Below are 27,280 nucleotides of genomic sequence, written 5' to 3'. Positions count from 1 at the left end.
CTGCACATATACAAATTTTTTGTCGTGGTATTTCTACTTTTCTTTCGCCTTTGATAATTCACTGTGAGGTACTTACCTCGTCCTGGTTCTCGTCCAGCTTTGAATAGGAAGCGCAGTCTTCGCACACTTTCTGCTGGCACTCGAAGCAGGTGCGGAAGAAGTCGTTGGGCTTGAAGCTCTTGAGGCACACCCGACATGCTCCTGTGCGGCACGGGGGTTTGGCGGGCTCCGATTTCCTGCAATAAAGTGCAAATACTCAGTTTATATTCCAGCAAATTAATCAGCAGAACCTGGTATTATACAAAATGCCAGATGAAAAAAATTTACCAACAGTAATCTCACTAGAGGTTTTGATTTATCCAGAGAAAATCAAAACTTGAGTGGGATTTAATTGACTATTACACGATTAGAAGAAAGTATATGAAGATTAGAAATAACGAAGTAATATACACTGGTGGAAAGTGAAAATTATACACCCAGAAGGGATGGTCGCAGGATCATGAAACTTGGTAGGGATAATGCCCATGCAAAGGGTGTATAATGATGAGGTTATGGGTATTGTACGACGGTGGATGGCCACAGGCCACGTATGGGAACATTGTCACAGGCCATCTTGTAAAGTGTCGTTTCTGGGATATGGAAAGGTGTTTTTTTGTATCCACGTGTAGGCAGTGAGTAAAGACGCCTGGACGCCGAAGGAGACCCCCATTCGTGCAGCTGTCGCAGTTTGAGAGAGGACAGATTATTGGGATGATGGAGATGGGTACATCATACCGTTAAATTTCCCGCCGAACAGGTCGCAGTCTACGAACCATCCAGCGTGTGTGTACCCAATGGACGCAGGAAGGCACTAGCACCCGGAGACCTGGCTCAGGACAACCACGTGCAACATCGGAGCGTGAGGACCGACGCATAGTGCGCACAGCAGTGGCTGATAAGCACCACAAATCTGAGCAGCAGTCAACTGCAGGGTGTCCCCACGCACCGTTGTGAACCGTTTCTTTGCTGCTGGTTACCACTACAGGGCCCCTATGCAATGTGTACCATTAACCCCAATGCATCGTCGCCAGCGGCTCCTGTGGTGCACAGAACGGCGACAATGGAGAGCCGAATGGAATGCTGTTGTGTTCAGTGATGAGTCTCGTTTCTGTATCCAGCACAATGATGGACGGCAACATATCCGCCGGAGTCGTGGTAAGCGGGCCCATGCATCCACTATTGTTGAATGTCACACAGGGCCAATCCCTGGCATCATGGTCTGGGAGCGATCAGTTACGACAGTAGGTCGCCCCTAGTTGTGGTTGAGGGCACCATGACTGCCCGCCGATATGTGGATCAGGTCATATGGCCCGTTGTGATACCCTTGATGAACACCATACTTAATGGGGTGTTCCAACAAGGTAATGCACGCCCACACACTGCAGTCATCACACGAGTGGCCTTGCAACATGTTCCCATCATGCATTGGTCAGCCAGGTAATCAGACCTATCGGCAATCGAACACGTATGGCATGCCATGGGCGGCGCATCCATGCCCATGCTCCCCTGCTGCTACTGTGGCCCAACTGACGGAACAGGTGTTGCAGGCGTGGAGGGAAATCCCCCAACAAGACATCCGCAACCTGTATGCGTCCATGGCGACCAGGGTTCAACAGTGCATCGCTGCTCGTGGTGGCCACTCCGGGTACTAAGTCACCCGCTTCCAACCCCCGCAGAAAGGTGATATGTTGATCGTTTGTTTCTAGTGTGATGTGCAATAACTATGCCAAGTTTCATGATCCTGCGACCATCCCTTCTGGGTGTATCATTTTCACTTTCCAGCAGTGTATATGATCTAGGTTACTAGTCAAGAAGACTTTGTTGAATCAGTTTCATTTTTATTAAAAAGTTGCATTCCACTTCAATTATCCAGTAATCAACGTCACTTGACAGATGATTTTTCAATAAATCTTAGTATTAAACAATCTCTGATACGTGACTATTCATAATATATAGCAGAAGCTATAACATAACCTACTCTAAACAAGTGTTACAAAATTTTTAATTAGGGATGATGAAATAAAAAAGAAAAGTTTTGATTAACGATGTTGAAATAAAAAATAAACATTAATAATTTTAAAAGGAACAATTACTTAAAGTACAATTTTCAAATTTGAATGTTTTAGTGGTTGGTGGTTCAGTTAATGTTATATTAGACTTGTGCATAAAAGAAGTGAACTCGTTGATGTACATGGTGTATTCCTCAACTTATTCAGGATTTCCGAATGGTGCTCTTCATTTATTTGTAAATAGGGTTTCAGGGAAGATGCATAGCTATGACCAGTGATCTTTATTAATTCTTGTTCTTGAATGCCAATGCGAGTCATATTTGAAAGTGCTGTGTACCGACTGGAGTGGTTTGTAATTTTCTGTTTTTTTTTTCTTCCAGACCAATGCAGTTTGAAATGTTGGAAAACAAAGAAACAAACGCTAGGGTAGTGATAAAAATAAACAAATGCTAGGGAAGAGATAAAATTAAACAAATGCTAGGGACGCGATAAAATTGTGCGATAAGCAGCCATGATTGGTTGAAAGACGTCCTTTCGTACCGTTTTATTCGTCAAAAGCAGTATGACGTAGTAAAAGTGTAATAGTCTATCAAAAATATACAGAGTCATTCAGCATCTCCGCACCAACCTCTGAGAGATGATTAGCATACATTGACGTACGCCCTCTCAAAAACATTTTCAACGGTATCTTCGAAACGACGCGTCAAAAGACATAGGCTGTTTAACAAAAATGATTCCTTATTGTTATATCTATCACCCTTCAGAGTTTGTCGCAGAGGTTTTGAATCACCCTGTATTTATAAAAATAATTACATTGATCTTTATCATATATGTACGAAAACAGAAAATTTATTCAAGAAATCATCATTGGACAAGACAAATTCCATACGAATTCTAACACGAATATTTCTGTAAGCAAGCAACCTCACAGATCTCTCTAGTTGACACTGACTCCCATGTTCTTCAAATACAACAGCGGTGGCGAAAATGTAATCGTGCGTCGAGCCACTGTGTAACCTGCAACGTGCAGAGCACCTATGGAGGGAGGCGGACACTCGAAGGGGGAAGTGAAGCAATTGTCAGACTTATTAACGGATTTTCATTTTCCTTACGTCAAGCACTTAAATATAATTTTATACAGTATAAGGCTAGAAACTAATGTTTAGTACGTATAACGAAGAAAGAAATGAACAATAAATGATCAATATCACAACCTAAAATTAACCGTCTTCAGAATGTATCTGCGATAAAGTTTCAAAATCAGGAATTATGTCACTTACTGCCAGTCGTGATCTAAATTTGTTTTTACTATTTTAATTGTTGAAAATAATTTTTCACTAACGTAAGTTGTAGCGAACATGGCTTCAACAGAGCAAGCGAAAGAACGAAGCTTCGGATATTTATTTTTTGGCAAAGATTTGAAGGTTCAACATTTGTCAAGTCCTTACATCTAGCTTTCATTTGACATCACATAGTAAATCAGTGAGTTCAAATTGAAGAGATAACCGCATTTTTCGTACATCTGCTGAAAAAGAGTTGACGTACAGAGATGATGATGATGATGGTGATGATAAAGATGATGATTATGATGATAACAATAACACTTAACCTTTTAATGTTTCATCAGTAACATGTATAGTCGCGACGCTGTTATTCCCGGTGTGACTCCTCCTCTTTGCTTACGTCTTAGGAAGTGAAGGCTCTATAAAGTCTAGGTAGGTAGTATCGTTCGCCATTTTTGTTCTTTCGTTGCCGAACTACCAGACGAGGGATCTATTTGCCGCACCGTTAAACATTATCATGTCGTAGCTTCTATGATAATAAATCAAACGCACTGTAATTGAGCGGCAAATAACGTCCTCGTATGCTTTCTGCGAACCCAACGAAAGAGCCAAAATGGCGGGCGATTATATTAAGTATTTATCGAGCCTTAGGAAATGCATCAGCGAATCACAAGACGCACACGTTTAAATATAGCCGACCGGAAATGTGATTGGCTGCCGGAAATTAGAGCGACGGGACTATAGTATAATGCCGTTTTATGTTATACAACCGTTTTTCTCGTAATACTTGTGAACAAATCATACATTTAATATTCTCATCATATTGACAGCAAAAAAATGCGTCCTTCCATCCTACTTGGAACTTTCGTACATGGTTTCGAGAGAGACATATGCCACTCGCAGGTCAGAGACAAATACAAATGGAACGGAGTTTGACTCCAGTGAGTGAGAGGGTGGAGGTTGGCGGAGGTTAGAAGCAAGCGAAATGCACAGCTGTCACTGCGAGCCACAATGTCTCGCGAGTCACGTTCTCGCCACGGCTGACTTTACGTAATTAAGAGGAAAATTAAGAATCTGTGGCAACCTGCAGACAGATTAAGGCATTACGTCTACAGATTGATTAAATTTCAGTTACTGCGTTTATATTTAGCAATGTAAAGCACTTAATGAACTTATTCATTAGCACAAAACGTTTTAACACTGACGATGATGTATAAAACAACGCTGGACATGAAAACTAAATCTGTCCGCTCCAGTTCACCCATACAGTAAGATAGATAAAGCTGATGACACAATTAACAAAAACAACTCCCCTCTATTTAACAGGTAAATGCGTTTAATTCAAAGCACCTGGCGCATTGTTCATGCAGTTCACATCAACTTAAAATATCTAACTTTAAACCTACGAGTTTTTAATGTAGCGTAAAACGATAAGGACTGCCACAGAGCAAAAGGAGTAAGTTCATGTCAACGAGTGCTTCCTATGCTTTTTAATAGTATGTGAGAGTTTTTAACTTTTTTAAGTCATTACGTGAAAGCGAATGTTAAACATTTACATTCGCTAATGTTAGTTAGAAAAAGGCACTGCTCGTTAGATGTTCTGAATTATATTTTTGTCGGTACGAATGTAAATAACTGAATGGGAGTTTATCGGTGGCACCCACCAAGGTTAGACACTGGCCTACATACTCGCATAGAATATACCGATTCAGCTATTCAGTTTGTTCACTTATTGTCGACATCGGCTAACCTCAATACGATATTTATTACATGAAATAGTTAAGTGTTATGTAAACGAGGAACTGAAATTTAAATATAAATATGGTTGTTGTAAAAGATAATTGGATGAATATAGCAGCAGGGGCGATTCTATAAACTTGTTTATTATAGAGTTAAAAAAGAGAAATTCAAACTTAGCAAGTAAAGAAGTTTGAATGTTTAAGAGGAGGCAGAGGAGAATATTTCAAAATCCACAAAATTTATCCGATTTGTTTGAAATTGATCATGGATACTAAGTATGTTATTAGTAATGGACATACCAAGTTTCAACTTTGTAAGTACAATAGTTCTGTAAATATTAATAATTTTATAAAACTTTGATATAAAATGCTCCATGCACCATATTGTAAGAAATTTTCAATATTTCTTTTTATTTATATGTTCAGAGAAGGTATATAAATAATGATAAGTATTAGTTTATTCTGGGAATAATATGGTAATACAGTTATCTTGGTTTTAATTTCATACTTTTAAGCACACAAAATCAAAAACTAACATCGGAATATGAAAATAAAGATAATAAAAATGAAAAAACAAAATTTTAATTTTTTCTTCAGTTTTGTTCGAAAATTTCACCTCTCCCTCCCCTTAAAATAAATGCGATAGGGTGAAAACTTGCACTAAAACCAGAAGTAAGTGTAAGTTAAACCAACATAAATTGAATGATAGAAAATTTGTTATTAAATTATATATTTATTTGTGTTATCACTATTTGTGCATATATCAGTTTCAATTATTAAGTTTATGTACTTTTGAACTATTAATAATAAATAATACTAATACAGTTGCGCCCACGGAAAGTTTCTACCTGAATTTTGTGCATCAGTTGCGCGCATTGGTTACTATTGAGTACTAATCAGTTGCGCGCGATCATTATATTTTCGCAACATTTTTCTTCCCGTTTTATTGAGACTTTGTACTCTCTGCACGTTTTTGGAAGGTATGATAAACATGTTTCTCTCAATCGCACCATGAAATTGGTACTCGTCAAGGGAATAAAAATGATCGTACTAAGAAGTTGGTACTCGTTAAAGGAAGTGATAATCTTATTAATAAATTTGTATTTAATTCTCTTATAATAGTACAAAACTCTCTTTAAAATATCAAAATTCTATTAATGTTTCCATGTTTGTATTTGTTAAGGAGTTCTTCAATATTACTGTTTCCGTTTTTTATGTGTAGTCTTTACTCTGGGAATATTATCTGTGTCATTCATTTTAATACACGTACTAGTTTGTGTCTGAATGATAGCGTCAACGGTTTTATAATCATGTGGATGTGCAGAGTTAAAATTAAGATAAAAAGCCTTATGAAACTCTTTTCGTGCATTTGTGGTTCTGATAGAAGTAACTGTATCCGAAGTCTAAATATTTCCAGGAAAAATGATAAACGTCGAAGCGTTTAAAGTACTGCCACACACTGCATGTAAAAAGTTCCAATAAGATTAGTGTCACCAACATATTCAACAAAAAATTCTCAAACTTGTCGATATCACAGTTCCAGTATCGATCTGTTTAGTGTTGTCAATATATTCAATGAAAACTTTCAAACTGTTCGAGGTTACCACCCAACTAAACTGATTCATTAATACGAAAGTCTCCACGCGCAACTGATATGTTTACTTGGAAAATACCCGCGCGAAACTAATTTGTTTACGTCGAAGCAGTTCGCGCGCAACTGAGTAATTTTTAATCCTTTCGCGCGCAACTCATATACACCTAACTGAGTACTGAATATTATTAATACTCTTGGTAATTGGGTTATCGAAGTTATCAATCATTACGACAACAACGACGACGACGACGATGACGACGACGACGAGGATCACTCTGTATGTTGTCAATTAGATATCTTAGGTTAGGGTTAGATGACGGTGGCTAGGGTCGGGTTAGGACGACCCTTTGCACGTCGGTACTCCTGAGGCCTATTGTGCACTCCGAATTGTATGGGATGAATGTGGATGAGGGTGTACCAGCCCACCGGCCGCTTGTGACACCTCACCCGCTCACCCAATGGGGGCCTCCTACTCTCCACCGCTCCAAGTTCATACCACGAAGGTGACCAAGCAGCACAGGATACATTCCAACGCCCTTCCAAGGTGTCGAAGCGCCCTTGGACGTGATCCCAAGGCAGTCATATCAATTGATGCCCATAGGAGCAAGCGAGCGCTTTAGAGCTCAGGAGAGCCTGAGTTCTTTACAGCGAAAAGGAAAGAGACAGACGAGTGAGGTAGTATATACCGCTTGGTCGAGCTATATCCAGGGATGACCAGCACTGATTCAATAGATAAAGGGAAGAGAACTTATTAAAACTGTATCCATGTTAATTTTTAGATTTGCCTGAGAAGTATAAGAGCATTATAAGAACGTAAGTTTTAATTTTAATGTTCATTTTTCACAAGTTTGATTATTTATTCAAAAGAAATATTTCCTCAACTTCTTTTATAGAAAAGTGAAATTTTCAGGTATAGGCCTATTTATTTAGTAGCCTTACAGAATGTTTTCGTAAATCTAATATACCGTACATACGTATTACTGAAGATAGTGTATTGAAAATTTTTAAAATATTCGCATGGAAATTGTTTGCAAGGAAATGAATTAACAAAGCAACTACTGTTACATCATAAACAAAAGACATGTGCCCATGTGTTGTAAAAATGTCAGCTCTATAGCTTCAGCACATTTCGAGAAAATAATTTAAAATTCTGTTGTTAGGAAGTTGTTAACCAGTATCACCTTAAAATCATAATGCGATAAGAGTTTTGTTATGGAATATTAGTTACACTTAAAACGTATACAGCACCTACAGTAGGTAACTTTGCTTTGTACTGTAACATTGTTTTGATTAGTTTATTGATTACTTATATAAGGCTAAAGGTACCATCAATATCAATTCCAACTTATCATGTCATACTCAGTCTCTTTTTTTGGGATATCATTTTCTTTATGATTGATGTATTTCATCCATTTAGTACAGTGTAGTTGTACTACTACGGAATTTATGTGAACATTTCTTCTTAACTCTTTATTATATGTTATTAACGTTTAAAACACAAGTGCAATATTAAGAAATTCGTATTAGTATTTCTGTTTTACAGACAATATAGATAATATCAAACAGAAAGAAGCCATATAAAAATAACGACATAAAATTTCACGTTCCGTTTGAAGTTTGTGCACCAGTATGTTCTTAATCCAACAGGCTGCTTATTCATATACACAACCCTTCCTCTTTCCATACTTAGCGCTTGATGCCCGCGCACGACTTGAAGGTCAGAAAAATGTGCTTGCTTTGACATCACTGTCCTAAGGAATGAATCCTGGCAGAGATATTGCGGAACGCTTGCGGAGAAGACGGTCTCTCCCGTAAGCGGATGAAGACATGCGTCTTGATCTGAATATGTCTATTGAAGAGATGAAGAAGATGAATTATATATGAAATATAAACTTTTTTTCTACATGAGAGGGGAAGGGAAAATGGACCATGGCAATGAATATTCCGACCCGGCATTTGCCTATCCACAGTCAGGTTGTCAGTCCGGGAATCGAATCAGTGTTTCCAATATTACTTAGATTTATGCAGAGAATTTGTTGCAGCCGATATTCCACTCCATAAATTAAATAATGTGGAACTTAAAAATTTCTGACTAAGTACATCAACATCGAACCTCCTGAGGAATCGACATTAAGGAGACATTACCTCCCAAAATGTTACGAGGAAACTTTACAGAAAATTCGGTCAGTGTGTGAAACTGAAAAACTGTGGGTGAGCATTGACGAAACAACCGATTGAAACGTTGTTGTTGGTGTGTTGAAGAATGACAAAATTGCTTATGAACATTCGTTTTGCTAGCGTGTAAAGAAATGTCTGAAACAAATCATGTCACAGTAGCTAGATTATTTAACGAAGCCATACATTTACTATGGCCGAAGGGAGTGAAGTATGACAATGTGTTACTTCTATTTACAGATGGTGCAGCGTATATGAGAAAAGCAGCGGAAGGCAAAAAATGATACATGTAACGTGTGTGGTCCATGCTCTACACAGGTTATGTGAAACTATGCGAGCTCTGTACCCCAAAGTGGATAAGTTGGTGTGAAATGGAGAAAAGGTATTCGTTAAATCACCCTCAAGAATTGATGTGTTCAAACAGAAATATCCAGATCTTCCACTTCCTCCTTTGCCCGTAGTCACACGGTGGGGTACATGGCTAAGTGCCTTTGTATATTATGCAAACAATTTTGAAAGTTTTGCGTCTGTTGTGAATGAGCTGGACGAAAACGACGATTCGTCAATCGATATCCTTCAAGATATACTGAAAGATGGTTGTTTAAAAAACGATTCGGCTTTCCTATCAGCAAATCTAAGCTTTTTGTGTGACACCATAAAGAAACTCGAAACATCCACAAATCTGTTGTCTGAAACAGTTAGGGAGGTGCGTGCCATGGGAATTAAACTAGACTCACTACCAGGTTCAGAAGTATAAGTACTAAGGGACAAATTCCAGAATGTGTTTGGAAAAAAACAGTGGATATAAAAAAATGTGTAAAGTTGCTCATGTATTGGAGGGTGTGCCTGCAGGTGAAATTGACGGTATATGTGTTTGTGACATTCCTCTCTTTAAATATGCACGTGTGACGTCCTGTGATGTGGAAAGATCGTTTTCGCAGTATAAGTCGTTGTTCAGAGATAATCGGCATGCGTTACGCATGAGCCAACTCGCTCGGTTTGATATCTTAGTTTTTCTTTTTAGTTTTAGATCCAATGCTCAACCGTATCTTTCGCGTGTAGTTTTAAAAAGTAAGGTTAAGATAAACACCGCTAAAATACTCGGTAAATAGATGTGTGGCCTTGAAAATGTAATGTAAAATTCATAAACTTACTTGGGCTCAGGTGAGCCGGTCATGTTCTTTAGTGTAATGACCCTGCTTGGAAGGCTCTGTTAACTGATCCGTCGTGAAAGCACTATGAAAAACATCAAGAACAAGGATACATGAAGATGCAACACGGGTTGGATTCAATAATTACGCCTAAACGTAATTATTAAAAAAAAGTTCCCAAGTACCCAGAAACGTTATTTCAGTTTTTGCTTGGGGGGGACAAGATATTTTAGGGAATACCTTATAGAATATATAGCGTGGCGTACTCCCTACTTCCTCTGAAATGAATTACTTTCTATACCGTAAACTCGATATAACTTATACAGGGACATAATTTTATTTTTACTTCAATTTTTATTGTACCTGAGTTTTTCAATGTACTTCACTCCCATCCCTTCTACTAACGAAGTTCAACCATCCTCCACAGAGATCCAAGACCGCATATAGTCATAGTTTTTTTTAGTAGGTTATTTTACGACGCTTTATCAACATCTTCGGTTATTTAGCGTCTGAATGAGATGACGGTGATAATGCCGGTGAAATGAGTCCGGGGTCCAGCACCGAAAGTAGTCATAGTAGTCTTACGGTCATAGTAAACAGTACGCTCCAAAAATATGTTCACGTTTTCCAGTGACGAAAGAGCTTTCAATACTGAATCATTTTCGCACAGGTAATGTCGTCCATTTGCCTACGTCACATCCCGGTTTCCCCACCTGCTTCTATTTGCCTCTCTGTAAATGCTAGTGGCTGGGCTGTCTCACCTCTTTTCTAAGAACATTAATTTCTGTTAGGAATTGGACGTCTACGTAATATTATACCCACACAATTGTTTAAAATAACTTAAATAAAAGGGTCTCGTTAAGTAATTAACTGTCACGTGATTTCCTCCCTTTCTACGACCCTGCGACATAACCACTTGGATGGACAGTAGATAGCATGTCTGAGTAATTTTATCTTTTCGGATCGGACAGAAGTGAAGATTTAATTTACAGTACGTAAGGTACTCTTTTATAGAATAGGTACAGAATTATTTCAACATGAGTTACTAGTACGAAGGACGAAACTGGTAATTGGGATTAGGTACAATAGTCTATAGTGCAATAATATGCACAAAAGAACTGAAGCCTGTATCGAAATGAACGGTCACCATTTTAAAAATGTGTTTAAATATCCATATTATGATTATTTTTTAATTTAACTTCATTCTCTATATTGTATGCTACTGTGCTGTAGACAGTATAATATACACTGCATAATGAATATGTCCACATGGAAAGCTTAGTTCGTGAGTAAAAACACTCATTGTTAATACTGTACTGTATTTTGATTAAACAAAAATTTAATGAAAATTATCAAACTCAAAAGCGTGATATTTCCTAGTTTACATAAATGGATGAACTACTTTTCTTCCCTCCTATACCTAGTAAAGTGATTTGTTTGTATTGTACGCCAGTAACATCGAACTCCAGTCGTGGAAGGGGGTAGCAAACGGCGTTGATCCAGAGTTATAGCCAAGTTAATATTAAAAATGTTAGTAAAAATAAAATGATGTCCCTGTATATGAACGTGCCTATACCTGCTCTGTGACGTCACATATACTTTGAATCAAGCACTTTATTCCAGCTTATAGGTAGCTGAATTACGAAACTTATTCATATATAGTTCAAAGTCACGCACCAACTAAATGACTTTTCAAGTATTGATATTGATGTGAGAAATGCTCAATTTGACTGATTTGTGTAGTTTGAGCATTTCTCCAGATTTTATTACATATAATTCATGATCAATTATTCAAATCATTGTTACGCTTATTACTGTAAGTGCCTTATTGACTTACGTACTTACGTTTAGATTACGTTGTAACATTTTGAATATCTCATGATGCTGTATAGGCGAAAACATTAATAAATTTTCTTCTGTAAGATGTATTAGCAAATAATAATTTGTGAAAATCATCAATCATATGATCGAGAAACTTTAAATTAATTTACGCTCGACCATGCCGAAATGTAGTAATTATACACCTGGTAGTAGCCCTTTAATGCACCTCATTAAAGTACACCTATTCATTATAGTTCAATTGTTCAGCCAATGAGAAATCACTATTGTACCATTATAAAACCGCAAGTATCGATTATTCTCGGATATGCAATCGAAAGACAATTAGCGAAACGTCACGGAGGCTGGAAATCCAATACTGTCGCAGAAGGTTATGTTCTGTTACTATAATAATTAGCGTTAATTGTAAATAATATTCAAATAAATTCAATTTGTCGTCTCGTTTTTCAATTCTAAATCAATTTCCAGGTTATATCAAAATTAATGTTAATGTTATTCTCTAGATTATATCAAGGTCAATGACATTCGTGCCTCGGAAAAAATCAATACTTTCGCCTCTGCGCACATTTCACAATTTAGAAGGTCAGTTCCGCTCTTCACTTAGATAACCATAGCATGAATACTTATGAATAATTTCAAGTTAGAAATATGGTCGAGCATAAAAAGTCGTATGAAACTTGCCTATAACGGTAATTAAGACGCTTGTATGAAAATTATGAAACTCGCTTGCACTCGTTTCATAAACAAACATGTCCACACCTGTGGAGTAACGGTCAGCGCGTCTGGCCGCGAAACCAGTTGGCCCGGGTTCGATTCCCGGTCGGGGCAAGTTACCTGGTTGAGGTTTTCTCCGGGGTTTTCCCTCAACCCAATATGAGCAAATGCTGGGTAACTTTCGGCGCTGGACCCCGAACTCATTTCACCGGCATTATCACTTCCATCTCATTCAGACGCTAAATAACCTAAGATGTTGGTAAAGCGTAGTAAAATAACCTACTAAAAATAAAAAATAAACAAACATACTCGCGTCTTAATTACTACCATTATAGGCTCGTTGCATAATGCACTATTATAATTTAGTACTCGAAACCTGGGAAAGCAAAGAACCTTAATGTAGTCGATTTGGGTTGGTAACGCACTCAGTTCGAAGGTTAGCACGATAGATCTTCTAGATATAGTGCTGGGTCGTAGTGCACCCTCTCCTAATATCTAGTTAAATTTATTTTTATGTACCCTGTTTAAAGGAAAATGGCTTATTTGAAAAAAAAAATAGTGAGCCCATAATGTGTTTTAAAACATTTAAATCGTGTTCCAACATAGTCTCTTTTTGACGTACTTTTCATTTTGTCTCATGTTTCTGGTGCTCATATTTCACAAACATGCTACTGGAGTCTCCTTTATTTCCCTTCTGTCTTTTTACAGTCCACATCGTTATTTTTAGAAGCAATGAAAGACTATTAGAGAGGGGATCTGAATCAATACGTTCCCTAACTGCCACAAACAAGCTTTATTCTTCGCTGGTCTGAGTTTCATTCAGGAGAAGAAAAAAAATGTTGAGAGTCTCAATGCAAGGAAATGGGGAAGTTTTCGTCGTAGATATATACTCGCTCACTTTGTATATGTTTACTTTACGAACTAGAATAATAATGAACAACCTACAGTAGTTCATATAGACATCTCGTTGCCATAAAAACACACATACCATGGATTGAAAACGAAGCAGAAATCTTTTATTTCGTTGAGTAAATATCGTTTCGAACAAGTAGGCCTATTTCTAACCGTGCACTCGTTCAGTTAAGACCTAACCACAGTCTACTATATACAGTCGCGAAGCTCAATATGTAGTAAAAATGCAAACATGGGTAGTTGCCCACCACTAGGATCGCTACTATCGCCTCATCATCGCAGATCTCTCTCCTAGCAGACGACAAAATATGTTACACTTTCGTTGTCGTGTTCTTTTGGAAAAATTAACACCTTCCTTCCATTATTGAAATATTAAATGCATAAAGTTCATTTATTATTTTAATTAAGTATATTAAATTCCACCATAAACTCGAAGATACCTGCAAGAAATAAGTAATATAATTTTTGTTTGTGCAAAACGAACTGAAATTTACTATAATCGCTTCACTCATTCAAGATTATAGCGATAATTAACTATGAAACCTATAAATATTAATTTGCATTTCCCTTTACAACAATAATAATAATGGAAATATGAATTAATGGAGTAACTTACGTGTACCGCTACTTGTAGCGTACGCTTACGTAGTTAACAAAGTGGGATGAGGTTAAGCAATAATAATCACACCAGAATTGGAAATAAAACGTGATCAATAAATTTTATTGTAACTGACTTTTTCTACGTCTCTATTAAAGCAACAAATAAAAATAACAACAAAATTAACAGCTATAATTAAAAACATATCCTTTGAAAAAAAATAGGCCTAAGCAATAATAATCCCACCAGAATTGAAAATAAAACGTGATCAATAAATTTCATTAAAACAAACTTAATTTTTCTACGTCTTTAGTAAAATAACACATAAAAATAATAACAAAATTAATAGCTACAATTAAAAATATATCCTCTGAAAAAAAAGTAGACCTAACCTTTATTTCTCTGGAAATTTAGCAGCCTAAGTGACAGAACTTTAACCGGTATCTAATGTCCTTTCGGTTAGACTGAAACATTTCATTGTGAAATTTAAGGATATAATGTATTCTAACAGTCACAAAGAACTTCAAAATTAAGAGTTTTGTTTCTGCACAGCATTCTTGTGGAAATCCAGGAACCTTTCTGAATTTTTCGGAAGTCGGACAAAGGATAATTCTGGCCTCTTTCTCTTACTGTTGCTACAATTTATAGCACTACAAACGTCTCCTCCTTGTCCCATATTATTATTCCAATTATTATATTTTAACCATTAACATTTTCATTACAACCAATAACGAACATTTCACAAGCATCAATGTGAAATACGCAACGAGCTAACACTAGATAGAAATACGACATAGTCCAAAGTCGACCTTGGACAGTCTATTGTTTCTAGTTGCTAACCGCTTGGAGCGCTTTATCAAGAGATTTGCAAAAAAACACCTCAAGCTTCGCGACTGTATATAGTAGACTGTGACTTAACCCTATCCTAGAAAACATCGTCCTCGCTGCCAATATACCCAGTGTTTCAGGAGGAATATTATCTTTGCCAACAAATGTAAAAACCTGGGGCTAAAACAGAGCATTGTGAAGGAAATAGCTATTAGTGCCCTCAAATGATCGGTTCAGATATTGAGAAATCATTTGTATGGGAGTGATAATGGAAATTTCAAGTTGTCTTAACCGATGGCTGTTAATTGGTTTAGATATCAATCCCAATAAATCCGTACTATTATTTTTCTCGCGGTATATCTGCTGAATTTTTTTCCCCCCTTTCTTAACTGTAAATGAGCACAAACGCTACTTAGGTGTAAATTTTTCTGACATTTTGTATATTCGATTCCCTAACCGTTTCAAATGCATGTCATTTTACATTTTAGGTGTGTTTCCAAATTATATGTAATACGCTTTGTCAAATCTGGCAACCTTTTCATAAGGGAAGCTAAATTTATTTATTTATATTTATTTATGGACTATTCTGGAGAGGTCCGTTGCCCAGATAACACAAGGTTTTCTCTGGGTAATCCGGTTCCCCTAAGACATCTCGACAATATTCTCTACCATCAACTATTATGAGTGAAAATGTAGATCTACCGCCTATTGGCTCTGTAATGCACTCTGGATAGTGTTTAACGAACTAAGTGGTCCATAATACTGGGCACTAGCGATATCTATGAGCCACGTTCATAGAGTTAGGGCGAATAGGGCATGTCAAGGACACTCCCATTACACAAAATAAAGAAGTATTATCTTCTGCAATGTTGTTCCTAAACGATATTTTCATAATATTCTGTATGACTATTTTCTTTTACCATTATTTTTTTCTCATTACCAAACCTTCCAGAACAACCGCCTTCTGTCAAACTGAGTACCGAGTCTTTCCTGGGGATGAAAGGCGGTTGTAGCGTAGTGCCGACCACACCTCCTCATTCTAGTGCCGAGATCACCGAAATATGGAGCTCTATCTCCGTGCTTCTCATGAGCATTCATGGCATGTGATATAAAACAATTTTGGAATTTAATTATACATTTTTACACAGGCATTGTGTAATACCAAGTATTCAATAAGTAATGAATCATACAGTTTAATACAGTGGTTGCGAAACACCACGAAATTGTGACATAATAGAAATGCAACCCGCACACCACTATCGCAGGGAGAGGGGTGGAGTGGGTATCTCCTCAGGTAATGCAGTGAATGACAGTGCAGAGACGGACTGTGATCAGAAAACAAAACAGTATAATATTCTTCTACTTATTAACTACACACACTTTTTCCGTGTTAATTTTTTATCCTCCTATTCATTATTTTTGTATTATTAATAAAATAAAACATATTTTCTTATTTACCATAATAGGAAAGTTTATTTACATCAGGAGATATTTGGAATTAAAAAAACATACCAGGCTGGTCATGAAGTTATAAATTACACTACATACGTCGAAAAAACGTCGAAATATTTTACCCCGATTAAGACATAGAAACCGATACTTTTTATTGTTTTTATTAAAAAAATTATGGTATATTTAACGACGCTCGCAATTGCAGAGGTTATATTAGCGTCGCCGGTGTGCCGGAATTTTGTCCCGCAGGAGTTCTTTTACATGCCAGTAAATCTACTGACATGAGCCTGTCGCATTTAAACACATTTAAATGCCATCGAACTGGACCGGGATCGAATCCGCAAGCCCGAGCATAGAAGGCCAGCGATATGCCAACTACGTTACCGAGGCCGACTTTTTTTATTAATGAAATATTCAAATTACATTACATACGTCGAAAAAACGTCGAGGTATTTTACCCCGATTAGGATAAGACATAGAAGCCTTTAATTTTTATTGTTTTTTTATTAATGGAATATTCAACTTACAAGTAGGCCTAAGGGGGTGGTAGTCTTTATGAAAAGAAGAATAATGACAACGTACATTGTTCTTTTATACTTCATTTAAAATTTACAGCAAATTAAGTATCTCATATTTTGGCCATCAGCACAAAAGAAATAGGCCTACCGTTCCTCCCATGATCCTTAAAATTAAGTTTTTACATTTTATCTGTTTTCTGTTTTGAAAAAAGACACTGAAACATATTATCCTACACACTTGTAACATTACATGTGTAGTCGACCTGGTTGGCGAGTTAGTATAGCGCTGGCCTTCTATGCCCAAGGTTGCGGGTTCGATCCCGGGCCAGGTCGATGGCATTTAAGTGTGCTTAAATGCGATAGGCTCATGTCAGTAGATTTACTGGCATGTAAAAGAACTCCTGCGGAACAAAATTCCGGCATATCCGGCGACGCTGATATAACCTCTTCAGTTGCGAACGTCGTTAAATAAAACATAACATTTACATGTGTACGTCCGCTGCTGATATCTGTATTTACTTCTATCGAAGAGAGGGCTGTAAATAGAGGGTGGGGGTATGATGCCATGTTTAAGCTTGAAAGGAGGTAGAGGTATTTGTCGTGACACAGCTTATGTATGTATGTATGTATGTATTTATTCACACTGCAATGGGTATATACCCGGTGGCAGTGGTAAGTAATTACTCTATAATGACAATAATAAACTTAAAATTAAAAATACAATTAATAATCATACTAATAATTAATACTAGCAATAATTTATAATAATAATAATAATAATAATAATAATAATAATAATAATAACAACAACAGGAAATATCCTACATTAAATGCAACGATCACTTAAAATAACATTTGAAATAAATCTAATTTGTACCTTAAACATAAGTTCGAACTAAAACCCACGACTATGATATGTTCATATCTGCACAAGTACCTTTCAACATTACACTCATTTCGCTGTCAACTCACTCACTGCACTGGAACTACGACACATTTCACTGATTCTATCCTGATTTCACTAACACTTCAAAAACATTTCGCTGTTCAAATACTTTGCACTGCCACTATAAACTATAAAGCTTCACTGACAAGAACACGTTTCACTTACTCAACACACTTCACTGACACAACACACTTCACTGACACAACATAATTCTTCACTGATACAATACTTCAATAGCAACATATCATTTACACCCTTTAAATACTGTGTATAATTACAGTCTATTAGTAAAGTCCTTAAGCCTATTTTTAAATACATTTTTGGTTGTTGGTAAAGCCTTTAATAAGTCTGCACGTAAAGCATTCCAGTCCCTGATAGTACGATTGAGAAAAGAAAACTTTCCAGTGTCCGTCCTCTGCCTTCTTTCCCTCAATTTATATGAGTGGTCGTTCCTTGAAGAGTAATTTGGCGGCTGCAACCTATTTTTTATTTCTCTCCACGCAGACTCACCTCTGTATGTTTTGAACAGTGCGCATCATCGAATTCGCGTTCTCCTGTCCGTGAGTGTGTCACATTTTAATGGTAATTTTTCCGACAACACTTGAAAGCCCGTTTTTGAATCTTTTCCAGTGTCTTAATATGTTCTAATCTGTAAGGATCCCAACATGCAGCACCATAACTGGCGATAACTGGTTTAATACATGGACCATTATTTCGAGAAAGTGACGATACCACCTAATTCGTCTCGAAATCATGATATGCTTTGATTGAAAATAGATTCCATAAACTGCACTTCTCTTTTTTCTTAGATTCGTTGAAACGTTAAAAATCATATGCGACCATCTAATTCAAACTGGTAGCATGGTCATAACCATTTCTTTCACAACACGTGATATAGGCTGTAATGAAAATTAGCTGAAGTTATATGACTGGACTCTTGATATGTTCCAGTTCGGAGCGGTCTCTAGTCCAGGCGTAATTCCCAATGAATGACTTCTGAGTTTCATTCGCCGTAATTCAGGTCCAGTCATTTTCAGCATTTCTTTTAACTCTTCAGATGGCAGTCTTAATCCTTCGTTAGTTTTGAAAGGATTGGCAAGCCTGTATGTGATCCCTTTCATATTAATTCCTTCGCCTTCTTTGGGTCGACGGGGCTGTCAAATTATATTCGGAAGTCTGCTTTCAACTGTTCAAAGACAGAATTTCACAGGAACGCATTTCATATATATATTTTGTACACAAAGCTAAGAGAGACGTCTTTTTCGGAGATTTTGATCTTACCAAGCTGACCGCTGTGTTTGGGATTTGCGGGTTCAAATCCGGGTAAGACCGATCGATTTTCAAGGACGATGATATCCTGAGTATCATGTCCTAGATATACGGCATGTGAAAGAACCCTGATAGAGGACAGTAGGCAAAATATGTCAACATTTCTTGCCCACATTGCATTCCAACGCTCCAAGGCCGTTAAATAAAATACTACTACTAAGAGTACCACTACAACTACTAGCATTATTATATTACGAGTACTAGCCGTACCCGTGCGCTCCGCTGCACTTGTTAGAAATAAATATAAAGTAATTACATAATTAAAATAGGATATTTGATCCAGGGAACATTCGTGTTTGTTAGAAAGATAAATCGTTTAATATGTTACTTAATTGAAATTGTATCTAAATAATTAAAATGCGATCATTTTGGTCCAGAGAGCACTCATTTGGTGCAATGACAATTCCTTTAACATGTTTCTTATTTGTTATTACATGCAACCATAGTATAATGAAGATTGACATATCATTTAGTTTTAATGTGTAAACTTTATATTACTTGCTATATGTTTCCATTGAATTATGGTAATAACTTAATTTTAATCATTGTTTTCTACGTCTTCAGTAAATGGCGCTTGGCCCACTATGGTTCTGAACTCTTCAGATAACTTAAATAGTGATACAGCATAAACAGTGATATGTAATTATATTTCTTTCTTTCGAAAATATAAGAATTCACGATCTCGTATTTACCATTGCCATGGAATGAATAAATGTGTTTTTACTTCCTGCTCAAAAATTTTATATTTTGCACATAGGAATTACTGCAGGAACAACAACGCTACAATCTGAGGCGGCGGTGCAAATGTATTGTATTGTTATTTTAAAAGTCTTGTATATCCTTAATGATCAGTCCTATCAAAATTTTGTAAAGAATGAAACTTATCGAAAATCATTTTTAAAGAAACTTTTGTTATGTAACATGTTTTACAAAAATCAATAATAAGCGAGATATTTCGAATTATTTAATTCAGGCCCCCTTATAACCCCCCTTTTAAATAAAGTATTTTGATTGCCATATAGTCTAAAATCTAAGTTACAACGAAATTAATTTATATTCCAATTTTCATATAAATCGGTTCAGCCATTATCGCGTGAAAAGGTAACAAACATCCAGACAGACATAGAAACAAAAATTTCAAAAAAGCAATTTTCGGTGTCAGGGTGGTTAATTATATATGTTAGGACCAATTATTTTTGGAAAATCGAAAATTACCAGAAAAATTTCGGCTAAAGATTTATTATTAGTATAGATTACTACTACCACTAGGCCTTACAAGTACCACTACTATTACTACTGTTCTGCTACTACCATTATTAACACAGTCTAGTATATACAGTCACGAAGCTTGAGTTTATGAGGGTACTAGGAACAATAGAGTGTGCAGGTACTATTTCGCATTGTCTGTAATGAGGCGATAGAAGCGATCCTAGTGGTTAGCTACTATCTATGGATCCATATTTGCTACGTATTGAGTTTCGTGACTGTATATACTGGACTGCGCTATTACTACTACAAGTACCGATACTACCACCATCACTGCCAGTTTCACTTCCACCGCCATAACTACCAGTACTAGAATAGTTTTCTGGATTGTGACTCATAGACTATAACTACTAGATTTAAATAAATAATTACTATAGTCAATTACATCCTACTATACTATTTACTAAACTGTGTTTCATATAACTATCAGGGTAAACATAATGACTATAGTAACTACAAAGGTAAACTCTCATTTACTTTTGTTTTTTACTAAGGTAAGGAAGAAGGTGTTTCATATGTTTCACTATGGTAGTTTTACTTTAGTTAAATGCTAAGGTTTTTACTTAACTCCATAGCTGCGTAAAATTAATTACCAATGCACAATATTTAACTAAAAGGTACAAAATTATAAAAAAAATGTCTTCGGAATCAAGTGACAATGGTGAAGGTATTGTGTAGTATAGGAGAAAAAGAAGTTACATCAGCTTCTTGTCTATGCGGATGACGTGAATGTGTTAGGAGAAAATCCACATACTATTAGGGAAAACACGGGAATTTTACTTGAAGCAAGTAAATAGAGATATTTTGAAGTAAATCCAGAAAAGACAAAGTATATGATTATGTTTCGTGACCAGAACATAGTACGAAATGAAAATCTAAAAATTAGAAATTTATCCTTTGAAGATGTGGAAAAATTCAAATAGTTTGGAGCAATAGTAACAAATATAAACAAAACTCAGGAGGAAATTAAATGCAGAATAAATATGGAAAATGCCTATTATTATTCGGTTGAGAAGCTTTTGTCATCCAGTCCGCTCTCAAAAAAGCTGAAAGTTACAATTTATAAAACAGTTACATTACCGGTTGTTTTTTATGGTTGTGAAACTTGGACTCCACTTTGAGAGAAGAACAGAGATTAAGTGTGATTGAGAATAAGGTTCTTAGGAAAATATTTGGGGCTAAGAGGGATGAAGTTACAGGAGAATGGAGAAAGTTACACAACGCAGAACTGCATGCATTGTATTCTTCACCTGACATAATTAGGAATATTAAATCCAGACGTTTGAGATGGGCAGGATATGTAGCACGTAGGGACGTATCCAGAAATGCCTATAGAGTGTTAGTTGGGAGGCCGGAGGGGAAAAAAGGCCTTTAGGGAGACAGAGACGTAGATGGAAGGATAATATTAAAATGGATTTGAGGGAAGTGGGATATGATGATAGAGACTGGATTAATCTTGCACAGGATAGGGACCAAAGGCGGGCTTATGTGAGGGCGGCAATGAACCTGCGGGTTCTCTAAAAGCCATTTGTAAGTAATGGTAATAGTAGTATAATTAGAAATAGCAGCATCAGCAGTAATAGTATTTTTATTTAACGACACTATAAACTGTAGAACTTATTAAGCTTAAATATCCCTTTAAACTTATAGGCCTAGCATAGTTCGAGCTAGTGGCAATGAAAAATAACCGAAAAATTTTGCCTGCAGCCCTGTATCAGACACAAGGTTCCTTTGCTTGGAGTATATGTAGTAGGCCTGTATGGGACCCACGATTAGCTTAATTAGCAGAGAAGCTTTCGAAAAACACGCTAAGAATTTTATCGACCTTTAAAATTCACCGTTTCAAGATATGACAAAGAGAAAAGAAAATAACATTGGCATACGATGTAAGTAACGAACCTAGGACCTAAGGACTAGAACAGTGATTTACATACATACTAGTGGCTTGTGCAGTTCATTAGACGTTCAAATATTTTTTTTTAGATCTATTCAATGAAGGATACCAACATTTTGAAAGTTATTTGCTTCCATAATTATGAAACATACTCCCTCTGAATGCTCTTTTTTATGCCAAGTACTCTTTGTTGAACCTATCCACCTTCAGTTTTTGAGTTTTAACGCGAAAACGCAAGTAACAATGTCAGGACGATCAGTGGGTTTTTCATATGGGAGTAAAGGAATAGCTATTTCAGGTCATTGTGGATTGTAGGTGAAAGTTAAAACAATTGCAGGTTTGCTATGCTTTCGAACAATAGACATAGCATCTTGATATGGCTGTTGCATGTAGAGCTTGAAATGTAGAGGATAAAATCATTTTATCCTGCTAAGAGATCCTGCTGAAATGATCGGGAGACTACAAAATTTTGTAGGCCTCTTACTTTATCAGTAAGTAATACATTTCCTTAGCAACTGTAATTTTTGCGCTCTCTCGAGCCAATACTGAAGAGAATGACGCATATAAATACCTACACCACACCACCATTAAGTATATGAAAAATACCCAACCCCATTTGAATAATAACTATAAAAATATTTGATTTTAATAACAATATTAATATCTTACGTAAGTTTTGTAGTTGTATATATAATAGCTACCACTCAGTAAATTATAGATATGGAGATCTAATTTAAGATATTCTCTACATCTACTTATATAACCCCAAAACGTTTCACTTTCATATCATCAATAGAGCATTAATATGTACAATTAATGAAAAACAATCATACCATGGCATTAAATATAATAATATTTCATTTGTAATGGTAATAATGTCATCAAACCACCACAAGGTTTGTAGATTTTAATATCCAATTCACAGATGTACTCAGAAAATTACACACCGCACAATCAGATCTGTAAATTATTTCTAGTAAGTCTTGAAGTTTTTAATAACCAATTGAATTTGAACTTTAAATATACCAGAAATTCTGCAGGTCATGGCCTTCGTGTAATAGCCTATTGGTTATTGAAGTGTGTGTTTTGTTTTATTCTGAAATAACGGCCGTGCTGATATGCAATTAGTTCTCAAAACTGAAGAAAGATGGATTTTGGAAAATAGGAAAATTATAAAGAAAAGCTAACGCTTCACTGAAAGTTACTATTCTGAAAATCCTTGAATGCCAAGCTTCAAAATGACGGGTCATTCATTAAAATCTGTTCAGCCGTTTTGCCGTAATTTCCATTACCAGTTCAAATTATATATATATATATATATATATATATATATATATATATATATATATATATATATTACTGCAGACAATATCACTATTAAAAAACAAAAACGTTATACGGAAAATTATTGCTTAGATGTAGAAACGTTATATTAACCAAAAATCGTGGATAATTTCAAGAGACAGATAGATTTACTTTAATAAAAAATAAGACAAGATTTCTATACAATGACCGTCTCCGCCTCTCAATTGAATTTACATTAAACCACAGAACTTTCCTGCGATTGATCAGACAGCAAAGCAGTGAGCGACTGACATAGGATAACGCAATCACACAAGAACAAACATGCTTGCTTGTGAAACAGATTGGAAATCATGGGATTGTGTTCACAGAGACCACATTGTCTACGCTATACAATATATTCGCGCAGAGACAAATAATCACCGCGTGTTCCATGTACAATATGTCAATATTGAAATTTACAAATAATATATAGGCTACATTTAGTTTATTTTGTAGTCCGCTGCCACATCGTTATAACTGAAGTTGTAAAATATAATTTCATATATAGTTAGCGGACTACGAGATAATAATATGAAGTAATAAGAAATCAAATAATTAAATGAGGTATCAGAGATAACGGAAGTGCTAGAAGAAGAGTTGATCTAAATTCACTTTAACCACTGCACCTAGGGTGCAGGATTCGACAGGATTGACCAGGAATGTTATGTTTTATTTAACGACGCTCGCAACTGCCGAGGTTATATCATCGTCGCGGGTATGCCGGAATTTTGTCCCTCGCGATTTTGGAATTGAACAGGTTACATCAGCTTCTTGTCTATGCGGATGACGTGAATGTGTTAGGAGAAAATCCACATTGGCGTAAAATACAAACAAATCACTTTACAAAGTATAGGAGGAAAGAAAAGTAGTTCATCCATTTACGTAAACTAGGAAATATCGCGATTTTGAGTTTGATTATTTTCATTAGGTTTTTGTATAATCAAAATACAGTACTGTATTAACAATAATTGTTTTTACTAACGAACTGAGCTATCTATTCGAACGTATTCATTATGCAGTGTATATTATACTGTCTACAGCACATTAGCGTACAATATAGAGAATGAAGTTAAATTGAAAAATAATTATAATATGGATATTTAAACACATTTTTTAAAATGGTGGCCGTTTATTTCCATACATGTTTCATTTCTCTTGTGCATATTAACGCACTATAGAGTACTGTACCTAAATTCCAATTACCAGTTTCGTCCTTCGTACTAGTAACTCATGTTGAAATAATTCTCTACCTACTCTGTAAAAGACTACCTTACGTACTGTAAATTCAATCTTCACTTCTTCCCTATCCGAAAATTACTCAGACATGCTATATACTGTCCCTCCAAGTGGTTTTGTCGCAGGATAGTAGAAAGGGGGGAAATCACGTGACAGTTAAGTAAAACGAGGCCCTTTTGTTATTTTAAACAGGTGTATAATATTACGTAGACGTCCAATTCCTAACAGAAATTAATGTTTTCAGAAAAGAGCTAAGACAGCCCAGCCACTAACCTTTACAGAGGGACGAGCAGAAGCGAGTGGGGGAAACCGGGATGCGACGTACGTAAACGGACGACAGTACATGTGCGAAAATTTGATTCAATATTGAAAGCGAATATATTTCTGGAACTTACTATACTCACTAACTCAGTTCTGTTTACTATGATCGTAAGGCGACTTTGAATGCATACGCGGCCTTGGTTCTATGTGGAGGACTTTTGAAAGTTTACTAATAGAGGGGGTGGGAGTGAAGTACATTAAAAAACTCAGATACAATAGAAATTGAAGTAAAAATAAAATTATGTCCCTGTATGTATGCATATATGTATGAATGTATGTATGTATGTATGTATGTATGTATGTATGTAATGTTATGTATTTTTGTTATCTAATTTTAAGACAATGTCTTCTGCACCTTTGTGTGTTCATAGATTGCAAATATAAATAAATAAATAAATAAATAAGTAAATAAATAAGTAAATAAATAAATAATAAAATAAATATATACATCCTTCTTCAATCTGTATAATCGAAACTTTCAACATGTTACACTTTTATAAAAGTTGCAAATAATTTTTTACTTAACCGTATTTGAATCTTTTTCGTGATCACAGCACATCTTTTTTGATAACTTGTTTCATCTAGGAAGCATATCCAATTTCGTGCAGAAAATAATGCTGCTACAAATTTTAACGAGCAAACTTAATAAAATCGTTTCATTTTATGAGCCTCTACTGAAATACATAAAACGTTACAAAGGCGAGGTGTAAAAGCAGGTCGTCAAGAGGGAGATATAAGGAAGCCGTGGGATGTCTGGAGGCGTTCATGATCGAAGTAGGCATGGACTTACTAATGGTTTTGTACTTTTCTTTGATATACCCACCATCTCTTTAGGAAACGGAAAACATCTCAGGGCTTACGTTCTACTGTTACCTCCTTTGCCATTTTTCCTATTTCAAAGAACGTCTGCTGTCGTTCTTTGCCAAGAGTTACAAGAATATTTTCTTCTTGGGGAAGAGTGTTCTTTATACTATAAGAAGTAAAGAAGGATACATGAAATATGTTGAAGGTATCCTAACGTTAGTGCTTGAGCTCATATTTTGACGTAAATAAATAAATCAGCGGTTACTGGATTTTAGCTTCGTCCTATTCGTCCTTTTAACATTTGATGTGTGTGGGTTAGAAGCTTTCCATTGCGTGTATTGTAATAATGTGAGACTGTTCCAAGAAATACACTGCTCAAAACAGTTCCAGGAACATTATGACATATGCAATAACTTTATATATGTATAAAGTTTATATTGAACAATAGTAAAAGTATGAAACTTAAAAAAATAACATTATTTATGATACTATTTATCAACATTCAATCAAAAACAAATTAAATGTATTTATATTGTATTTATTTATATTCCATGGTACTCATAATCCCTTCACAGCTAGAATATTTAAAAAAAAATTTTAGTAGTACTATAAAGTCTTAATTATAGTCACACTCTAGTTGAAAGATACAGGATGATTCACGAGGATTTACCGTCCCTTACCTTATTTCTGAAGACATTCTGAGCAAAAAATGTCATATAAACATTTGTTCTAATCTAAATATTTCCAGAATTACAGTAATTTAAAGTTGTTTATGTTCGACCATGCCGAAATGTAGTAATTATATACCTGTTAACAGTCCTTTAATGCATGTCATTAAAGTATACCTATTCATTAAAGTTCAGTTTTTCGATTATTCTCGGATATGCAATCGAAAGACAACTAGCAAAACGTCACGCAGGCTGGAAATCCAATACTGTCGCAGAACGTTATGTTCTGTTACTATAATAATTAGCGTTAATTGTAAATAATATTCAAATAAATTCAATTTGTCATTTCGTTTTTCAATGTCTAAATCAATTTCAAGGTTATATCAAGTTTAACGTTTATCTTACTCTCGAATTTATATCAAGGACGTTGACATTCGTTGCCCGAAAAAAATCAATACTTTCGCGTCTGCGCACATCTCACAATTTACGAGATTGCACTAGTCAGTTCGCTCCTCAGAGACATAAGAAGTACATGAATACTTATGAATAATTTCAAGTTAGAAATATGGTCGAGCATAAAAAGTCGTATGAAACTTGCCTATAATGGTAATTAAGAAGCTC

At 35.8% G+C, this 27,280-nt stretch overlaps 1 protein-coding gene across 1 annotated transcript in view; it reads right to left on the bottom strand.

Moving 5' to 3' along the window:
* Fife (regulating synaptic membrane exocytosis protein fife) overlaps positions 1–27,280 on the bottom strand; it is a 1,049,884-nt gene that overhangs the window by 402,795 nt on the left and 619,809 nt on the right. The window contains exon 6 of the mRNA XM_069845197.1: positions 77–236. Within this exon, the coding sequence (XP_069701298.1) occupies positions 77–236 (160 nt within the window). The remainder of the gene's footprint in view (positions 1–76; positions 237–27,280) is intronic.

The sequence above is a fragment of the Periplaneta americana genome, chromosome 14, assembly GCF_040183065.1.
Source record: "Periplaneta americana isolate PAMFEO1 chromosome 14, P.americana_PAMFEO1_priV1, whole genome shotgun sequence".
NCBI lineage: Eukaryota > Metazoa > Arthropoda > Insecta > Blattodea > Blattidae > Periplaneta > Periplaneta americana.
Note: the sequence above shows the minus strand (reverse complement) of the source record. Positions and strands in the feature narration are given on the sequence as shown.